The sequence below is a fragment of the Labrus mixtus genome, chromosome 17, assembly GCF_963584025.1.
Source record: "Labrus mixtus chromosome 17, fLabMix1.1, whole genome shotgun sequence".
Classification (NCBI taxonomy): domain Eukaryota; kingdom Metazoa; phylum Chordata; class Actinopteri; order Labriformes; family Labridae; genus Labrus; species Labrus mixtus.
The window spans coordinates 11,115,549-11,133,815 of record NC_083628.1 but is presented as its reverse complement, the minus strand read 5'-3'; the positions used below and the strand labels follow the sequence as shown (position 1 = coordinate 11,133,815).

General features: G+C 38.5%; 1 protein-coding gene across 1 annotated transcript; it reads right to left on the bottom strand.

Annotated features, from left to right (window-relative positions):
* Positions 1–396: 396 nt before the first annotated feature.
* opn4xa (opsin 4xa) lies at positions 397–14,870 on the bottom strand. The gene is made up of 10 exons (XM_061061748.1): positions 14,606–14,870; positions 10,222–10,357; positions 5,679–5,812; positions 4,348–4,551; positions 4,089–4,260; positions 3,020–3,181; positions 2,604–2,711; positions 2,345–2,519; positions 1,535–1,669; positions 397–1,395 (listed from the first exon to the last, which is right to left on the bottom strand). The coding sequence occupies exons 2-10, from the start codon at positions 10,353–10,355 to the stop codon at positions 958–960; spliced, it is 1,662 nt and encodes a 553-aa protein (XP_060917731.1). The 5' UTR covers positions 10,356–10,357; positions 14,606–14,870; the 3' UTR covers positions 397–957.
* Positions 14,871–18,267: the final 3,397 nt, after the last annotated feature.

Genomic DNA, 18,267 nt, shown 5'->3' with positions numbered 1-18,267 from the left:
AGTAGTAAAATAAAAATAACAACAATCTTGAACACCTATTTGAACAACTTATCTGCCATAAAAATTATTGAGCACTCTTGATGGAAAAAAAAGAAGAAGCACCAAGGGCAACAAGTACTGAATGTTTACAAGAAGATGTACAGAAATGGCTTTGCATGATTCATCGTTGTGTTTTTAGGATGTATCTTAACAGTTAATGAATTCCAACTAATCACAGTATGATATATACCGTCTTTATGAATTGCTTAGTCTGGAAGCCTAAAATTAAATGTGGCTCTTTCATAAACGTTGGTTTAAAATGATTAAATATCAAGTAAGTAACAAACTGCAGTGACTGAAAGTCTTTGTTTATGTAACTTAAAACCACTTAAGTGACAGATAGTATGATACAGAATGTAAAGTCAACTTTGTTTTCAATGTCATACATGATTCAGGTGATATTTATATTTAGGTTACAAATAAAACGCTCGTATGAAATTGGGTTCCTCACAAAATACTTTCTTTGGTCTCTTCAAAACAACTGGATCATATATTTGGCTGGGTTTTAAAAAAATGTTTTTCCTTGCTGTACAGTTGCTTCTTGGAACTTTTTTTTAAAAAACCACAGTGCATACAATATGAGAAGTTTTGGAGATGTTAACAATAATTTTCCTTGTTTCATTGTGATAAATTATAATTGCGTCGATATCGACCACTTGCATTTAGCATAAAAAAAAAGCAACAACAGTTTTATGTTAACAGCATACCAGCATAGGTTTTTGGTTCGAAAAAATAGTTTATACGATTGCACGAAAATCAAAACAAATGTATCTGATTTCAGTGCTTGGTGAAACCTGTTTAAATTAAACAGCTGCTTCAAAAGATCATCTGATCGTTCCTGAAAAAACAAACATTTTCTCAGTCTGCTGTGACACAGTTACACATAATAAACCACATAAGACAAATAATTTTAAACATCTAGCTTGGTGTTGGGGAGAGAAATCTTTGCACAGACTCAAATAGCTGGGCAGGACAGTCCAGAGGCTGTAAATCAAGTAACCATTCTTTCTTTCGGCCTTTTCTGCTGTGTTTTTCCTCACAAAAGCCATGCTCCAGGCATGAGTCGGGTCTGATAATAGCATGGGAGTGCACACATGCAGTGTTTTCCAAAGAGTCTGGTTTGATGAGGATCTCTGAGTCTTTGTCATCTTTCTCATTCTGTACTTGCTGTATCTCTTTTTGTTCGTATTCATCTCTCCCTAGCTGGTCCCGATCCTCCTCTTTCATCTCATCAGTCCAGCTTTCAGTGTTCTGCTCCTCTCTCATCACCCACATTGAGGGCATCACTGTGTTGCCCGTCTCAGGTGATAGGGTGTGGTTCCTCCTGTTCAGTGAGCCTTGCTCTGAGATGGGAGTCTTGAACAGATTTAATGAAAAAATTAAAAAGTTATGTACATGTCATGGGCTTTTTTTTCTGTGGTAATATGTTATGGCTTTAAGTGCATTTGGCTTGAGGAATATGTGAATGAAACATAACGGGCAGCTCCTACCTTACCTGTTCCGTGCTTTGGCTTCCCTTTTCCTTGGTCTGCTTGGACAGTGAGTTGTACTCTTTGTCCCTCAGAGCTCCAAGGGAATAGCTAGACTTCAGCGAGTGGCCAATAGGATCCAGCTCCACATCACTCCAAACCTATACGAGAGATGCATGCACATTAACACAGAAAAGGTAAGAATTGACTAACATGATTCATTTTGATGACATGTATTCACCTTAGGATTTTGGTAATAATAGAATAAATATATAATAATCTTTCTTCCTACAAAAATGTGGCCGCTCCCTTTGTCTTAGCTATTTTTAGTTTTTTTTTACTGTATCGACGCATCAAATCTAGCAATATACAGTATATGTGTTTATGGAGAATAACGTGTGTACCAAATTTGAACCTCTGCCATGATTGAACACTTCTACAATATTGGCTCTTGGGTTGGCCCCATGGGCAAGAATGTGGGCAATTCGGTCATTGCCATATAGCTGCAACAATTAATCAATTAATAGGTTAATCAATTGAAAGAAAATACATTTTGCTTGAGGGTTATAGTCATTTTTTAAACAAAAATGTCAACATATTTGCTGGTTCCATCTCCCTCAATTTAAAATTATTTCGTTTTTCTTTACCAGCCGTGATAGTAAATAAGGGTCTCTGAGTTTAGATTAAAATGTAGGTTTAAAATAATAATTTGCAAATGAAAGGAATTGTAAGTGTCAGCCGCTACCAAAACAGTGCTGAAAACACAAAGTAGCTTCATCTGAATGAACATTTTCAGTCCCTTTGATTTCTGTTAATATGATGCAGAAGCTACTCACTGTGTCCGTCGTAGACATGGAGGAAACTCTGTGAAACTTGGTTCTGGAGACTGAAGACTGTCTGCTCAGCATTAAATCCCTGAAGGAGGATTCACTTTGGGACACACATAGGCAGTCCCTCTTTGATGCCTGGGCCAGGAAGTGAAGGCAGGGGACCCTTTCTGCTAGGGTGTCCCTGTTGGAAAAAAAATAACATTCTCTTAGCAAAACCTCTATTTTTCAAGCTTAGATTCCTGATTTGTTGGATTACTGCACTCACCTGTATTTAGAGTGAATGATGGCATAAATGAAAGGGTTATAGATGGCAGATGCCTTGGCTATTACAGCAGGAACCGCTTTGGAATAAGGATTGAGGATGCTTCCATATCTGTAAGATGGAACGCATTTGTGAAAAGAGAGAATCACCTGTGACATTCAGGAAAGTATTATCTCATGAACCATTGACCTTTTTCTCCAGCAATTAATCATGCCATAAATAATGATATTCAAAAGATACAAGATATGGAAGGTGGTTCATGGTTAATGGCTGAAATGAGCTCAGCAGGGCAGGCAAGCATCGTTTATGTTTTATGTTTGAATTCCAGGGTCTACCAAGTAATCTGAACATGAGAAATGAAGTTGTACTATTCAAATATATCAACGCATCAAAGAGCCCTCGTCACACTGTATATTTACCCAGCCCAGGCGATGAGGGTGACACATGCATAGGGCGACCAGGAAAGCACAAACACTATGATGACCACAAAGGCAATCTTGGCCAGCTTCCATTCAGTCTTGATGGACTGCTGCTGTATCAGGGCAGACTTCCTCACCTGAGAGCCCAACTTCTCCAAATCTCTGTTAGGATGGAGAGAAGGAATAGCTTGATTTTGTAGCCAATATACGAGTGTAATAAGTAGCTAAATGCATTATCGTAAACAAAGTCTGAAAAAGAATGCAATGTTTGCAGAAAGAGAGTACAGGACTGAGATAACAAGGGGTGTATTTGTGTTGGACAGCTGTCACTCAGTCATTGGTGGTTATTGTGTAGTTTGTTTTTTTGGTGTTTCTTGCTTGTATAAAGGTGCGTTTGTGTGTCTACAATAGGGTGCTCTGTGTTTGGACATAGGTTGTCAACCTACTCTCAGCAGCACATTGTTATCTTTGACAGTCTCTGCATCAGGACTGTGGACCCAACTGAGCCACACAAGCAGAAGCTGTGATGAAGTATCAGAAAGCAAAGCAGAGTAGCTAACAAACAGGGCAGGCACCAAGGCAGAGAAAATACATGTTATTCTCATTCCCTTGAAATATAACTGTATTGTGTGTTTATGGTGAATTCCTTTACGTTAGCAGGTGAAGTTGCCCTAAAGTTATGCTAAAATGTATTAACTCAGACTTCCTTGATGCCTTAAATGTTGGAAATTTGCAAATGAGTAAAATCTACCTCAGTACGACACATAGAGCTACTCATGGACACAAGAGATAGGATCTAAGACGCAGAAACATACAAACCGATTGTACAGAAGAGGAAACTAGAACAGAGGAGAACTGAAGGAACATGACTGATTTATGGAAGCCGCCACAATTTGTATTACAGTAGTTTCAACCCCCCTTCTAAAAGACTGTGTTGAAAATGTGACATTAAAGTCTGCCATTTAAAATGGTATGATGCTTTATAAGTTTGGTATTACAAATCAGCGTTTCAGTTATTCTTAAAAAGGTTTTGACTGTGCTACATATTCACAAATAGAAATGAATTCACCTGCTGGCACGGCGGATTGCCAGGAACATGCACAGATAACAGAAGGATATTATGCCCAGAGGGATGAAGAACACAAAGCAGCATAGCATCAAAGTGTAACTCTTATTGGCTGGAGTAGATGTCACATAGTCCCATGTGCATGAGGTCATCAGGCCCTCTGGTATGTACGAACCTTGAGCAGAAAATGAGAAAGAGATTTAAGCAAAATCAGGTCCTAAAACTGTAAAATAAGGACAGTTAATTAAAAAGGGTAACTTACTCCAGCCCAATAGTGGTGCAAGGCTCCAGGCTAGTGAGTACAGCCAGACCAGCACAATAATGAAGCAAGTGCGTCTCTTGGAGGTCCACTGTATGGCCTGCAGAGGCTTAGTGATGACGATGTAGCGGTCTAAGGAGATCGCCAGAAGGTTTATCATAGAGGTGATGCCAAATAAAGCTCCACAAAATGCATAGATTTTACAGCCTGCGGAGAATGGGGGAAGCATTTTAACACTTTGCTTGTTTTGTAATTGAAATTACATGAATATCATGAGGTAGGATTGCTCAGGACTACATGTTAAACTTTTTTGCTCAAGTCATGTAAGGAAGTGTGAAGGTTTGGTTCAAGAAATCAGACTCATTTCGGTCAGGGGGCCTTGTGAAGAAAAATAAATCCTAAAAACTATAAGCCTCACATTACTGCCCACATTCACCGATCAGCCATCACATTAGGTCAAGTTTCCCACTGGACCACCTGCCGGATACTGTGTTGGTGCCCCTTTCAACAGCTCAGGGTAAAAACACCCCTTACCTGACAAAACAAGGACTCCACTTGCATAACCTCTAAATCCTTTAAGTTGTGAGGTGGGGCCTCCGTGGATCAGTCTTGGTTGTCCAGCCTATCCCACAAATGCTTTATTTATAACTGGGGAATTTGTCGGGCTAAGTCAACAAGTTGAACTCTTGTTCAAGACCAACGTCTTCCACTGCTCCATGGCCTAGTTCTGATGTTCTTGTGCCAATTGTGGGTACTTTTGTCGCTGGACAGGGGTCAGCATGGACACCTTGACCAATTCACGGCTACGCAGCCCCATATGCAACTCAGTGTGATGCACTGTATGTTGGAACCAGCATGAACCTTTTTTTAGAATCTTTGAGCTCTAGTAGCCCTCTTGTTGGATTGGACCACACGGGCCAGCCCTCACCCCATGCTTGCCAAGAATAGCAAGTTTATTCCTTGGCTACCCATTAACCTGTCGCCATCTATCTGCTTTTACCTTTTTTGAACCATTTTTGGTTGGCACTGACCACTGCAGACCAGGAACAGCCCGCAAGAACCGAGTAGTCTAACCATCACAATTTGAATTTGGCCCTCATCAAAGTGGCTCAAATTGTTACCGTGCCCATTTTTCCTGCTTTCAACTCATCATCTTTGAGGACAAAATGTTCACTTGCTGCCTAACATATCCCACCTACTGATAGGTATGATTGTAAAGCGAAAATCATTGTTATTCAATTCAATTGTAAGTGGTCATAACATCATGGCTGATCGGTGTAAATTAACTAATGTTACTATTAGTCCTCTATAAACCAAATGTAACCAAAAAATACCTGTTTCCCCAAAAATCCATCCCTTGAAGAGGGAGTTAACAAAGAAGATGGGTGACTGTGTGATTGCCATGAGGAAGTCGCTGACTGCCAGGTTCATGATGAAATAGTTTGGCGCCGTCCGTAGCTTCTTGTTACTGAAACACATGATGACAGAAAAGTCTCAAATCCAATGGGCTCAAAATGACATTGTTGTAGATATTTTTCCCGAACACAGTTGCATTTAAATATTTTTTATGAGCAAAGCCATCACACAATAAAAAATAATTTCATTGTATTCAGTACAAACACTTAGTTTTACTGTTTTACTATTTGTAGAGATTTATTACAATGAAAGCCTTTTATTTTGAAAGGCAGTCATTTGAATAATCCCAGAGCCCCCCCCCCCTCCCCCTAATAGATAATAACAGGCCGAGTAATAATGATCAATAGCAATGGCAAACCAATGCACTCACTCACTTTGAATACTTTAATAATAATTACAATCTGATGCTATCACTTTCTAATAGCAGGGTCAGATCAAAAATTGATTTAATACAATATCTGAAGTCTTTGCAGCCTTTGCTGAAAACATAAAATAGAGGAACAGAAGCACACAATCAATTATCTGTAACTGGAGCAAACCTTGTGAGCAATTTCAGGAATAAAGTTGAATTGTATACAATATGTTGTGTGTAATTAAAATCTTTACTAAGTTTGGAACTAGTAGTCATTGGGGTGCAGATGTTGTCTTTTTTTAATGCTTCATGGGGCACAGATGTTCATGTTTTAAATGGGGCGATGGTGTGTACTCTATAATGTGCGTGAGCATGCCATAGCTCACTGCACACACTCTTCTCAGAGAGTGTCAGCAGCTGTTTGTAAATCTTCATCATCAAAGACATTTTTACACTGAACAAGCTCTTACAAAAAAATGAGGTGATTTGTTTAAAGGGCTCGTATGATGTGTTCAGATTTCCTACTTTCCTCAAACTATTTAAATCTGAACATCAACTAAATCTAGTTTAACCTGTAGCTCATGATTGCTTCAGAATACTAATTATTTATAGCATCAAAGCTTACCTTTGATGTTGTACATCTGTGTCGTTGTCAGTGTAATCTGTGTCAGTGAGCAGTTTTACTTTCACATGTATTACATCACACACTAACTGTAACAAAGGTAGGAAATGGGGACACAGGTGGAGGATGAATAAATGCTCCAACTGAATTGATGATACAATGATACATCATTAAGATTAGTTCTAATAGCTTATTTAATTTTCTAACAATCTTAGAACCCATTTGTTATCATCTAACAGCGATACAAGCCTCTGGGAACGATGGCCAACTTTTCAGTGATCCTGTTGTTGCTAGCGGATAAAATTAAAGACCTCCTTCCCTTTTCCTTTTCTATTGTGTTAAAGCGACCTGAGAAGTTGCTGTGTATTCTGAGCAAAAGGCAAAGCAAAATGAAGCTATAGTTTCTTGGTTCATTGTATCCCCCAGGGGAGCACTCATTCATCTGTTAGTGGTAGGTCTCAGTTAAGAAGTTAAGTTATGCAGAGGCTGCACTCTGGCTTACTTCAGCAGTATGGGTCCGAAAAAAAGAACTTGTTTTTCTTGTGCTTTACTTGCATTAACAGGTCTTGTGTTTTCCGATTACCGGTACATTGTTGTACAGTTGTAAAAAGTTAAAATGCAAGCTATTTCAGGTCTGTCCTCAAGAGGAAAATAAAACATCTTCCCAATGCTTGTTTGTTGAAGGAGGGTCTGATTGATCATTTCTGGTGCATTCCAGGAAGTCAGGAAATCTAAACATGGACTGGCTTTCGCAGAGCCCCGTCAGGCAGAGTTGTCAGTCAAGTTTGATTTTTTTTTTATCTAGAACAAAATTGTAAAATGCATTTACATGCAGATATCTGTTTATAGAGATAAATCAATTAGATCAGATAGAAGCCCGGATGACATTACAGTGGATTGTGTTCTGCCTGCTTTTGCGATAGGGACTGTCCTGCATACAGCAAAGACTCCTTTTATGTGATCGGCCAATTCTACTCTGACTTTAAATGTAATAAGAATGGTATTAAATCTAGACCCCTTATGGCAGATCGTACAGTTTTTTTTATGGGATATCTGTTAACAGGGATTACATTTCTCAAAACTAACTATGGGATATTACTTTAGATATTCATGTAACTAATCTGTAACCATCTTTGGTCGTTGTCCTTTTTTTGCCCACTGACTGTAAAATAGAGCAAAAGGGCCAACATCGCACAGACAAATTAGTGGGAGTGTATTTGTGTGTTTAGAAGCAGGTGAGTGGCTGTGCCCTGACCAAGTGTGATTAGAGGTGAGATCGAGTGATGCGACCTCTGAGAAAGCTGTGTATCACTAGAGGCTGGACCTTAATGCAGAAAATATGTCAGGCCCAGGATTTTACCTCACACTTGTTTCTACTATACACCAAGGAGTAGCCATTGTGTATACTGTATGCTGAATGTGTTGCACACACAATAGTTTGTATTCCAGAGCATCATTTCAACCATATTTTTTTATCCGTTCAATTGAAGAATTAAGTCAAATTTATAATAACAGCAGTTTTGCCATAATCACATTGGAAGAGTGAAATTATAAATCCACTTCAAAGTAAGTTTGCAGTTTATTTAATTACATGTGATAACCTTAGACTGAATATGTTAATTGAATCATTTATCCCCCCAAAAAAAACTCATCCTCCCTTTTTTTGTTCAGTTTATTTATATTTACTGTAATCTTCAAAGTTATCTGGACACTTAAAAATAGCAGTTTAAAACTGTATGCACTCTTAGCTAGAAAACACTGTGAATATGTATAAAAAAAAACAACAACACATAGATGTACTTCTCTGAGCTGTGTGTCTATCAACTCATCATTAAGACATCACTACCAAATGTTTGCTCCCAGCAATGTCAAATATAGATCAGACACATCATTATCACACATGAGAGAGGCAGCTCTTGTCCTCAGGTTATAACACCAAAGAAGAAGGACAGTAGCTTTTAGGCTGGAAAATAATGAGGATGCCTGGTTATTAGCTTAATCATGATGCATGACACTGACAATAAAAAAAGGGTTTGGGGAACTTGTAACTCAATGAATATGTAACTTCTTAACCTCCTCTATGCATTGGCTGAAGTCCAGCGCAGCACAGGTGTTGACTGGATTAACATAAACTTGCATACTGTTATTTTCTCTTTGTTTACTTCAAAGCCAAGAGTTCATTATTATTATGTAAATAATCAAGTAGCTTTATATTGAATGAATGCATTGATTAATCCAGAAGAGTCAGAAAATCACTGAGCAGCTTCCTGGAATTGAATGCCTGCAGGCTGCTCTGCAGACTTCTCTTCCTGTGCTTGTGTGAGGTACTTTACTCGAGTATTTTCTGTTCTTCGTTTTTTTTTTCTACGCTGTACTTTGGTTGGAAATCATACTACAGTTACAGTAAAATAATTGAGTACAAGTTAATGACTAGAAACACATTTGAAGATCTTCTGTTCTGTGTATGGTATCTGTAGTCGACATTTTGGTGTTTTCATAATGCTGCTTTTGTGGTTTTGTTTTGTTTTTTTTAACTTTGTTTACGATGTTGCTTTACTACTTTTGTATTAAGTATTTTTTCCCATTGCTGCTTATAAGATGCCTGAACTGAAGTGGAACGCTAATAGGATTTCATGTGTATCGCTGTCTGATTGAAATTATATTCCTCAGGCTAACTTCAGGCTTCTTTGAGCTTTCTTTGTTTTTAAACTCCAAAAGAACTGGAACAGTAGATCACTATGTTCCCAGTGCCCAACCATGCCCTTCGCCTGCATTTCCCAGAATTTGGAACAGTTCAGGGGCAGAAATGTGATGCTAACTGAGGCTTATTGAATGATTTACTTGTGCATCATACAGCGCCAATGTTGGTTTATTCATCCGTCACCATGTTGCTAATAGGAATTTTCCAGCCTCAATAGGCAAGGTTTTTTTTTTTTTTAATAATCCTACTAATCTCTGCTTTTAACAATAAACTGAACATTTAAATTGTGAACTTTGATCATAATTTTTACTTCGGTCCAAGTGACCTTCAAATCATTTTGAGAAAGGATTATAATGATTATTCAGACCCTATCAATATTTTCACTTCAACTGATCGATAAGAGATTGACTTTTAACATGCAAATATGGCTCCTTGCATTTTAAAATGGTAGCACATTTAAAAAAAGAAAAAGGAAACTTACAGGCCATTTTAGCACATTTTCTCTTGTCGGCCATTGTAGTACTATTTTTGATCAGTACTCAGCAACAACACTTTAAACGTGGGAGGCAACCTTTTAAGATTACGTTGGCTGAAATAAAATTTGGCCCAGAATAGTCGGCATACAACAAAGGGCTTTAATGAGGATTTAAGGCAGGATGCATTGTGAAATAAAAAGATCTGCACAGTTGTTTGACTATCAAAAGGCCTAGTGACTTACACATTTCTGAACAATGGTCTAATTGACAGATAGACAAGCCCACTCATCATCAATACCTCTTTTCTTACCAGAAGAAGGCGTACATGACCAAAGCGTTCCCAGTCACACCCACTGTCCCAATCACTAGGACAAAGAAGGCAACGATATAGTGAGCGTGAGCGTGGACATCCACCTGCCTATAGAATCCGTGATCCCGCTCCATTTCTGTGATAAAAAAACACACACATATGCACAGATCTCAGGATCAGATGGTCTGTCTTCTTGAACAGAATGTCTGAACAACTTTTATACACATGTAATCTTCCTATCTGTTTCTCTGACCCACTAAACTGGCTAGCGTTATGTAAGAGTACTTATCAAGATCGGCAAGTGCCTGAGGCATTAATATAAAAAGTGATGGCAGATTTCATCTGTACTAAAAACTTGTTCTTCCATTGCATTTGTATCCACTTGTTTTATTTTTGATCACATCTATTGATAGTTTTGTTTATGCTTCAGAAATGGACAAGTTCACCCTTTGAATTTTGTCGTCAATTTTCTCAACTTGATGCTAATATTGTGAAATTTAAGTCACATCACTGTTCGATACTGTATAGCCCCGTTTCCACCAAGCAGTTATGTTCAGTTCGTTATGGTACGGCACGCATTTGTGGCGTTTCCACTATCAAAAGTCGGGAAAGGTCCCCAAATTACCGTCCCGTACCGTCCTAATTTTTTGCTACCCTTCTGTTGCATTACCAAGTCTACCGATCCGACCCTAAAAGATGGAGCTGTACACTGCAGTCCGTTGATTGGTTGAAAGAATCGTCACTTCCTGTGCGACAGCGGTAATAAAGGACGGCTGTATTTTTCCTCGCGGCACACAGCCTTTGTCTGAAACAAAGCTTCACTGTGTTTTGTAACAAAGAACCACAAGCCAATGAGAAAGACTACACATTGCTGGATTTCCTCCATTGTTTGCTCATTGTTTACTGTGTCGCATTCTTCTTCTTCGTCAAATTTATTAGCGAGGTATACTGTGTCACGCTGCTATGATGTCACGCTATTACGTAGCTGACGTGGCTATCGGCATCCGGCTTACACGCCGCCTACCAAAAAAAGAGTACGGTAACTACGGTTGGCTGTGGAAACGCAAACAGGATCAGGCTTTACCGAACCAAACCGCACCAAACTGTACGGAGCCATACCGGACCGCTCGGTGGAAACGGGGCTTATGTGTTCTGTTTGCTTGTAAAATATAACAAATTGCTGGACTTATCTTCCTTTCAAGCTGTACAGTTATGGCTGAGTTAGGGGTTTGGCTTTATGGAGGACAAAGTCAATCTATTGGTTGTGAGATGTGCCAAGCCACTATTTTGACCCAGAATCAAATAAACATAACAACTACTGAATAAGATTCAATGAGTAAAGGATGAATCATATATAGTGGCAACTGGCAAGTGGGCTAAGATGGACGTAGTCTTAGTGATATCACCATTGGGTTATGAAGAAGCGTTTTGAAGCCTAACATAGTTGGTCGCTATATTGGAAATACTTACTCCAACTAACTTACAATACTTTTAATAACAGGTAAAGAGGGGAAGTAGAGGCCTGTCTTTAGCCTCCTGGCAAACAGCTACAAAGCACCTGCCTGTCAGTCAACTCAACCCTGTATTTTCACCAGGCTGTAAACATGTTTATGTCTGCTGTAAAAAAATGGGCATTCTAATGGGACCTTTTGGGGATTCTTTGGCTTTTTGAGTGTGCCTCAGGCAGACATCCAAAAAAATCTCAGTTTTTGCTGACCTTTGCTTCAAAGGACTTTAAGGACAAATTGGCTATGCCCCACATTGATGTGCTACTGGGGAGCTTTTGGAGGCATTACTTCGATATTTGTTATGCACATTCATATTCCCTTTTTGGACAAATTGATAAAACTTTGATGATCCCTTACTTTACATCCATATTCCAACTGCTCGTTCTGAACATAGGAAAACACTTCAGGGTTGAAAAAAAAACCGTTAACACTTTAAAATAAGGTGTACATATTTTGCATAGTTAGTGGGAAACGAATGGGAAACTAACCACGAGGTAACCACTAACTAATCCACAAACTAGGCAAAATATGTGTTAAAAACAAGTAAAATGAGAGAAATTATATTGAAAAGTAAACTTCCATTTAGAGAAAAAAATGTTTTAACATTCTTTTCCTGTCTAATTTAAAAACGACCCGAAGACCCTAGGATGCCCATTAAAACTCCATAAATAAACATGTTTACAGCATGGTAGAAAGAAAAACAGTTTTGGTGTAATAGCTCATTTCTCTGTCGGTAAGAACTGCAGAGGGTTTAAATATATTTTAAAATCTCATTCTTGAGGTTAAGAGTTTTGCATACATTAGCATCATTTGTGGTGTAGTTGATTTGACTCACAGGCAGGTGTGTCGAAGTTGTCCTTTTTTTTTTTCTTTTCTTTTTTAGTAAATTGCCTTAGAGAAGTCTTTAAGTTCAAATTTTTCCGATGACCTTACAAGATAGAATCACGATGAAAGTGCAGTTTTATTGTATTTCTCTGTCTTGTTGCTAATGGAATCAGGAGGTCTATGACATCCACTGAATTTTGCCATCAATTATTAACCTTTCCCAAAGGGATAATCACTTGGCGCAGTATTAATAACAATAAGAGTTGAAACAATGAAGCTGGCTTTGAATTTCTGATCAGAGGGGAGTTCCTAAATCAGTGTATTGAACTGATTTAAGAGCTGAGTTATATGTTTAAAAGTGTATGTTTTTAATCTGCCAAAATGCTGTTAACGACTTATAACGAATATTTACCAAACACATGATTAAGTGAAGTCATTTTTGTGATGAAAATGCACGTTTGGACCTCTGCATGCTGCTCCAGGCGGCCATTGCTCAGCTGCGGCAATGATTATAAGAGGATTTCTATTTTTTGTTAATGTGATGGAATCAGGAGTGCACAATGAGTCACGCAATATTAACAGCATTTATCGTCCTATGTTAAACCACTTCCTGTCTGCCTTTAATCTGCATTATAGAGAGGAGCAGCACAATGCTCTCTGCCACGTCCATCTCCAGAGAGGCTATAAAACATCTGTCATCTATAACATGTTTCAGAATTGTGTCTGCTGTTGACTTGCAGTCGGTGCTTCACAATCCAAAATTAAGATGATATATTATAAATACAGCAGAAATATGTTGGCACAATTTTTTTTTAAATATCAACATGCTATTTTCAGTGATTTGCATAAAATATTTGTAATTTGATGCAAGAAATACTATTCGAGCATTTTGTCAAACTAGATTTAGTGCTGTGATTTCTATTGTAGTGGTAAATAAAAAAGAATATTTAAGAACGGGCGTCTATATAACAGTAGAGTGGGTAAAGAAGACATGGGCAGGGAGTGTGTCATGTTTTAACAGAGAGCTCTTGCTGTGCTCACTGAAGCCTTGTGCATCAGAGAACCTCTCGATCACCTCTTGTTTCCCCTCATTAGGTAGCAAAGCATTGTCTCATGAAAGACTAAAGTCTAAATCAAATGCGTATCTAATTGATTGTGCCTGTGTTCACACTGAAAGTGAAATACGCCTTTTTATGAACATTTTAGAACCGGGAGGTGTTCATGTTTATTCTGAAATTGCTATAGGATGTTCATTTTCATGGAAAGCAAATGGATCGATTTAAATCAATGAGCTTTGATAGACATGAGGGTGTCTTGTCTGCGCCGTGTACTGTTCAACGAAATTGTTTTAGGCCTTTGTGATTATTTAAATACAATCATAATATTGTTTAACTAATCAAAAAAACATCTATAGATCCTTTGGTAATTAAAAGACATTTATCGGTAAGCATGACAGAGTAATGTTTGAGTCAACAAGTGTGTAAATTGAAGATTTTCTTTTTGCAGTAGTAGTCAATTCCTCCTTCATAGTTGATGAGTAAATAGTCAAATCTTGGTAGAAAAAGGATGCGTTTGCACGGGAAGGGGGAAGCATCAGGTTATCAAGGCCCTTACTAAAAACACCAAAGAATCCATATGCACAGCTTGTGGTTCATATAACAGTTGATTTAAACATGAGCTCATATAAACACTACTGAATCCTTATAAACAGGGCAGAATCTGATGTGGTCAATCTTGACGGATAAAGACTAAGCTAGATCTAAAATATGACAACAACAAAAACGAGTGACAGCATTTACTGTATGAAGGAATCATCTTCCCTGAATAAACAACACACACATCAGTCAAGCAAATTAAAGACATGTTCAAGTAGAATTGTATATTTAAGCTCATTCCAAAAAAAAAACTGTTTAGATCTCGTAAAGTTCTTCTTCATATTTTTACATCATGCTTACAGTACATGCTTGTTTACAAAAGAATACACGTAAGAAAGCAGTTCCTCACAAGTCAACTTAATCAAGCCTTTATATATAAACTAAGAGTTACTTTACCTTATCCAGAGAGTGAAGCCCCTTCTCCTCCTCAGGATGTTTGGAAGTGGACTGACAGAGAGGATCAGAGCCCCTGAAGCTGTGCAGCATGTAAAACTGCTGGTGGAAAAAAAAAATCCACCACGCTTAAGGTTTAAACAGATCAGCTCGGTGACTTCTTCCCTAATCCCCAAGTTCGATAGGGATTCTCTCATATGGAACAAAAATAAGTAAGCAGCTGCTGCCAGTGCTTGAGAGAGTATGAGAGTGCACAGAGAGACTGATAGAAAGCAAGCGGCAGCACATTGACCCATCCCCCTGCTGGCTACCCATCACACACAGCTCTCATATAGCACAAAGCATCGATCAAGCCAGTGTGTGGTGTGTGTTCGTGCATGAGGTCGGCGTGTGTTACTTTTGGTTTTGTTGTGTGGGAATGTTGGAACAGGCTCAGCTGATCGGATTAAGACATTTAGGTGACACAGTGTCATAATCCTGCAATGCTATTTCAACGTTGAAAAACCAGCCACATCCTGCACCATTTAATGAATCCAGGACAATTGTGTGTTGTGCACAAGTTCTTTTCAGCAGCATTGATTTATTTAGTGTGATGACAATTGCCAGTGGCACAATTGTGGAGGAGCACCAGATGCTGCAACAGATGACATGGAATGTGGGAAAGGTGACACTGCCCAGTTTGTTGCTGCTTCCTATTGGGCGCTTTGAGAATTCCTGCAGTTTTCAAAAGCACAAAAAAAAAAAAAAAAACCTTTACACGATATCAGACCTGTTTACTGCTCACCCTTGTGGGAGCAGAATATCGAGAAAAAGCACTCAGATAAAAGCTTCTCAGTGTTCATCATCTCATGCACAACTGAGCAGACAGCTGCAGCGCCTCCTCTTGCCCCTAATATTTGTCTTTTGAACGGTGAAATCTGCCCTACTTTGTTTGGCCGTCATAACACCTGGTAGTGGGGTTTGGGTGGGTTCAAAACAGGTCAGAAGACGCGGCGACTTATGAAACGGGCTTTTTCTGCGAAGATTCAGCCAGGATGCTCTCTAGCAAGTGAAGGATAAGCCTTTACACTTCTGGGTCATTGCACTTGAATGGGAAACAGACCTATCAATATGCACTAGTTTCCAACCAGTTGGCTCTTATTCAATGAATTCTGACACAGGGAACCAGGGAGGCAGATACATATTTATTTTGCCTCCAACATTTGAGGTCTTTTTAGGGTCTCGCTTATTCCTTTTCTAGGTCAAACTACAGGATTGTGATGACCACCTGATTCACCGGGAGGGGCATTTAGTATCATGTACAATGCTGAACTGTTTTCTGTATGCAAGTTAAACAAAGAGAGCTTTCAGTAATCCTCTATACTTAATCAGAAAAGTAAAGCAGAAATATGACCACGGGAAGCATGTAAAGTAGGTAAACTCAATAGCACAAACCACGCCATTCGATGCAACACAGTTAAATAGTCTTTGGAAATATATTCTATATGCCTATTATGTTCAGTGGTTGACTCTTCCAAAGTAGTCAGTTTAAAGGTAATTTAGTGCTGCTGTATTGTGTTGCATTATGCATAATGCATTATGTGTTCCATCATGGAGTATACTATTAGAGCTGCTGTAATGGATGAAACACATCATGAAAATAATGACACAGTGTGTCAATAATGTGTGCTGGGTGGGAAACCCTGTTTTATCAGCATCCTTGTGTGACCTTTCCATTGCCTGGAGGGTGACGATTAAAGCGAGAACATTCAAGAGACTTAACAATTTTCCCAAGTGAAGCAGTAAAAGGTTACAGAGCCAAACAGTGCATGTCACTTCAGTAGGCTTATAATACTGCTGGGCCCTCAAGTGAGTCTAATCAGTGGCCAAACACTGACGTATACTAATGTCACTCATTGTATTTTCGAGTTTCTAGTGTGGATGAGAGTGCTGTTAGGCTGCTTCTTTTTTCTGAGGAGACCTCACAACAACTATCAACCGTCCAATTACTGTCAAAACGGTCTGTCGCCTCCGTCATTCCCTCTGAGGTGTGAAAAGGACAAACCCAGGCCCCAAAATCCGTTTTAATAATAAAAGCTTGTACTTACGAATAACTCTGCCTTGAGGGTGCTCTTAAGGACAGGCAGTGATCTTCAAAATGTAATTCCAGAGACTCTGATTATGCATGAGCACTCAAAACTAAAAAAAAAAATGTTAAAGACAAAAATGGGAGAGAAGAATTAACATCGCAGTTTTTTCAAATGGAGTAATGTACATATTACGTAAACAGCAAAGAAAAAGAAGTCATACTAATAAGTACAATTTGAAGCCCGCCTCCCTGAGTCACTTTTTGTTTTTTTTGCAGCCATTTGTGTTTCTCTGATTTAAAATCTCCAATAGGTCAATATTTGTGATTGTAAACTGAAGTGCAGCAGAAAGTGAGGTGCCAATAAACAAGCGATTACACAACACGCACAGGCCACACTTTTTTGTGTGTAAGTGTACTGAGCCACGGATGATGTTGTTCTTTCGATGCTCATTTACAATTTTTTTTTTTTTTATCTTTTTAGGCTTAGAGATTTGATGACTGAATGAATGACTAAACAGCAAACAGACCAGTATGTAAATGAAAAACTACTTTAGAGTCATAATCTACTTGTTGCTTTAAGTAATAAAAACAAAAACAAGGAAACAAATAGGATTTTTTGTATTAGTTAGGCATGACCCAAGTTTTAAAAGCAGCTTGGCTTGTGGAAAATTGTCCTCAATGAGTTCTTATACATTATAATTGCATTGAAACTATAGCGGAGCCCGATGTCAGCCTATATTAGCATATCCAGTATCAGATAGTTTATCGCAGATATACTCCAGTCAAATAGCATTTCATTTGACTTTCATTGTATTACACCAGCCATTCTCTTTCACCAGCAGAGTGTGCTATATGGATTACAACAAGTATTAACACTCTCCAGTGTGTCAGGCTGTGAAGACTTCCCGATTGAGTGACCATCTTGTCTTCGTTATACTGTATTTATTTTCCACGAGTGATTGATAACTGCATTTGAAGGATCAACACAATAGATGTAACTGAATGTATCTATCTCTACAGATCAAACATAGATCTAAGAAAGATATCGGCCAATAGTATCGGTATCAGATTTTTTCCCTTCCCCAATATCAATATCGGTATCGACCCCAAAAAATCTATATCAGTCAGGCCCTAAACTATATTGAGTACAATTTTAAAATTAGACAAATTTCAAGCTCCTGTGAGGATTTCTGCACCCCCACTACTAACAAAGCTTTACCTCTTTGCTTATTTTGATCTTTTGTGTAGGCGGCTTTTTCTGGAGAGAAAAAAAGCATTATTCTGCCGTCAAATGTATCACTCACTGCAGAAATAGTCTTTTTATGCATTTTACGAAGCAAATATTCACAGTGTGCTGTTAATCACTTTGTCGAACACCTCCCATGCCGCAGTGGTTTCAGGTATTAAGAATTACTATATTACTATAGCAAAATGATCAGTTTTGCTGGTGAAATTCTTTACATTTTTCTTCATCTTCAGCTACTTCTCAAAACCTCATGTTGTAGATTAAGATAAAAAGAAAGCACGACAAACTGTTCTAGTCAGATATGGCTCTATGCATTAAGTTCAGTACTAATAATTGGGTTGTTTGAAACTG

Excerpts from the sequence above, each read along its gene's own strand:
- opn4xa (XM_061061748.1), bottom strand. The coding sequence starts at position 10,355 with ATGGAGCGGGATCACGGATTCTATAGGCAGGTGGATGTCCACGCTCAC. Across the intron at positions 5,813-10,221 it reads GTCATGTACGCCTTCTTCTG|TAACAAGAAGCTACGGACGG; the intron begins GTAAGAAAAGAG and ends CATGTGTTTCAG. Across the intron at positions 3,182-4,088 it reads GCAATCCGCCGTGCCAGCAG|AGATTTGGAGAAGTTGGGCT; the intron begins GTGAATTCATTT and ends CCATCCTAACAG.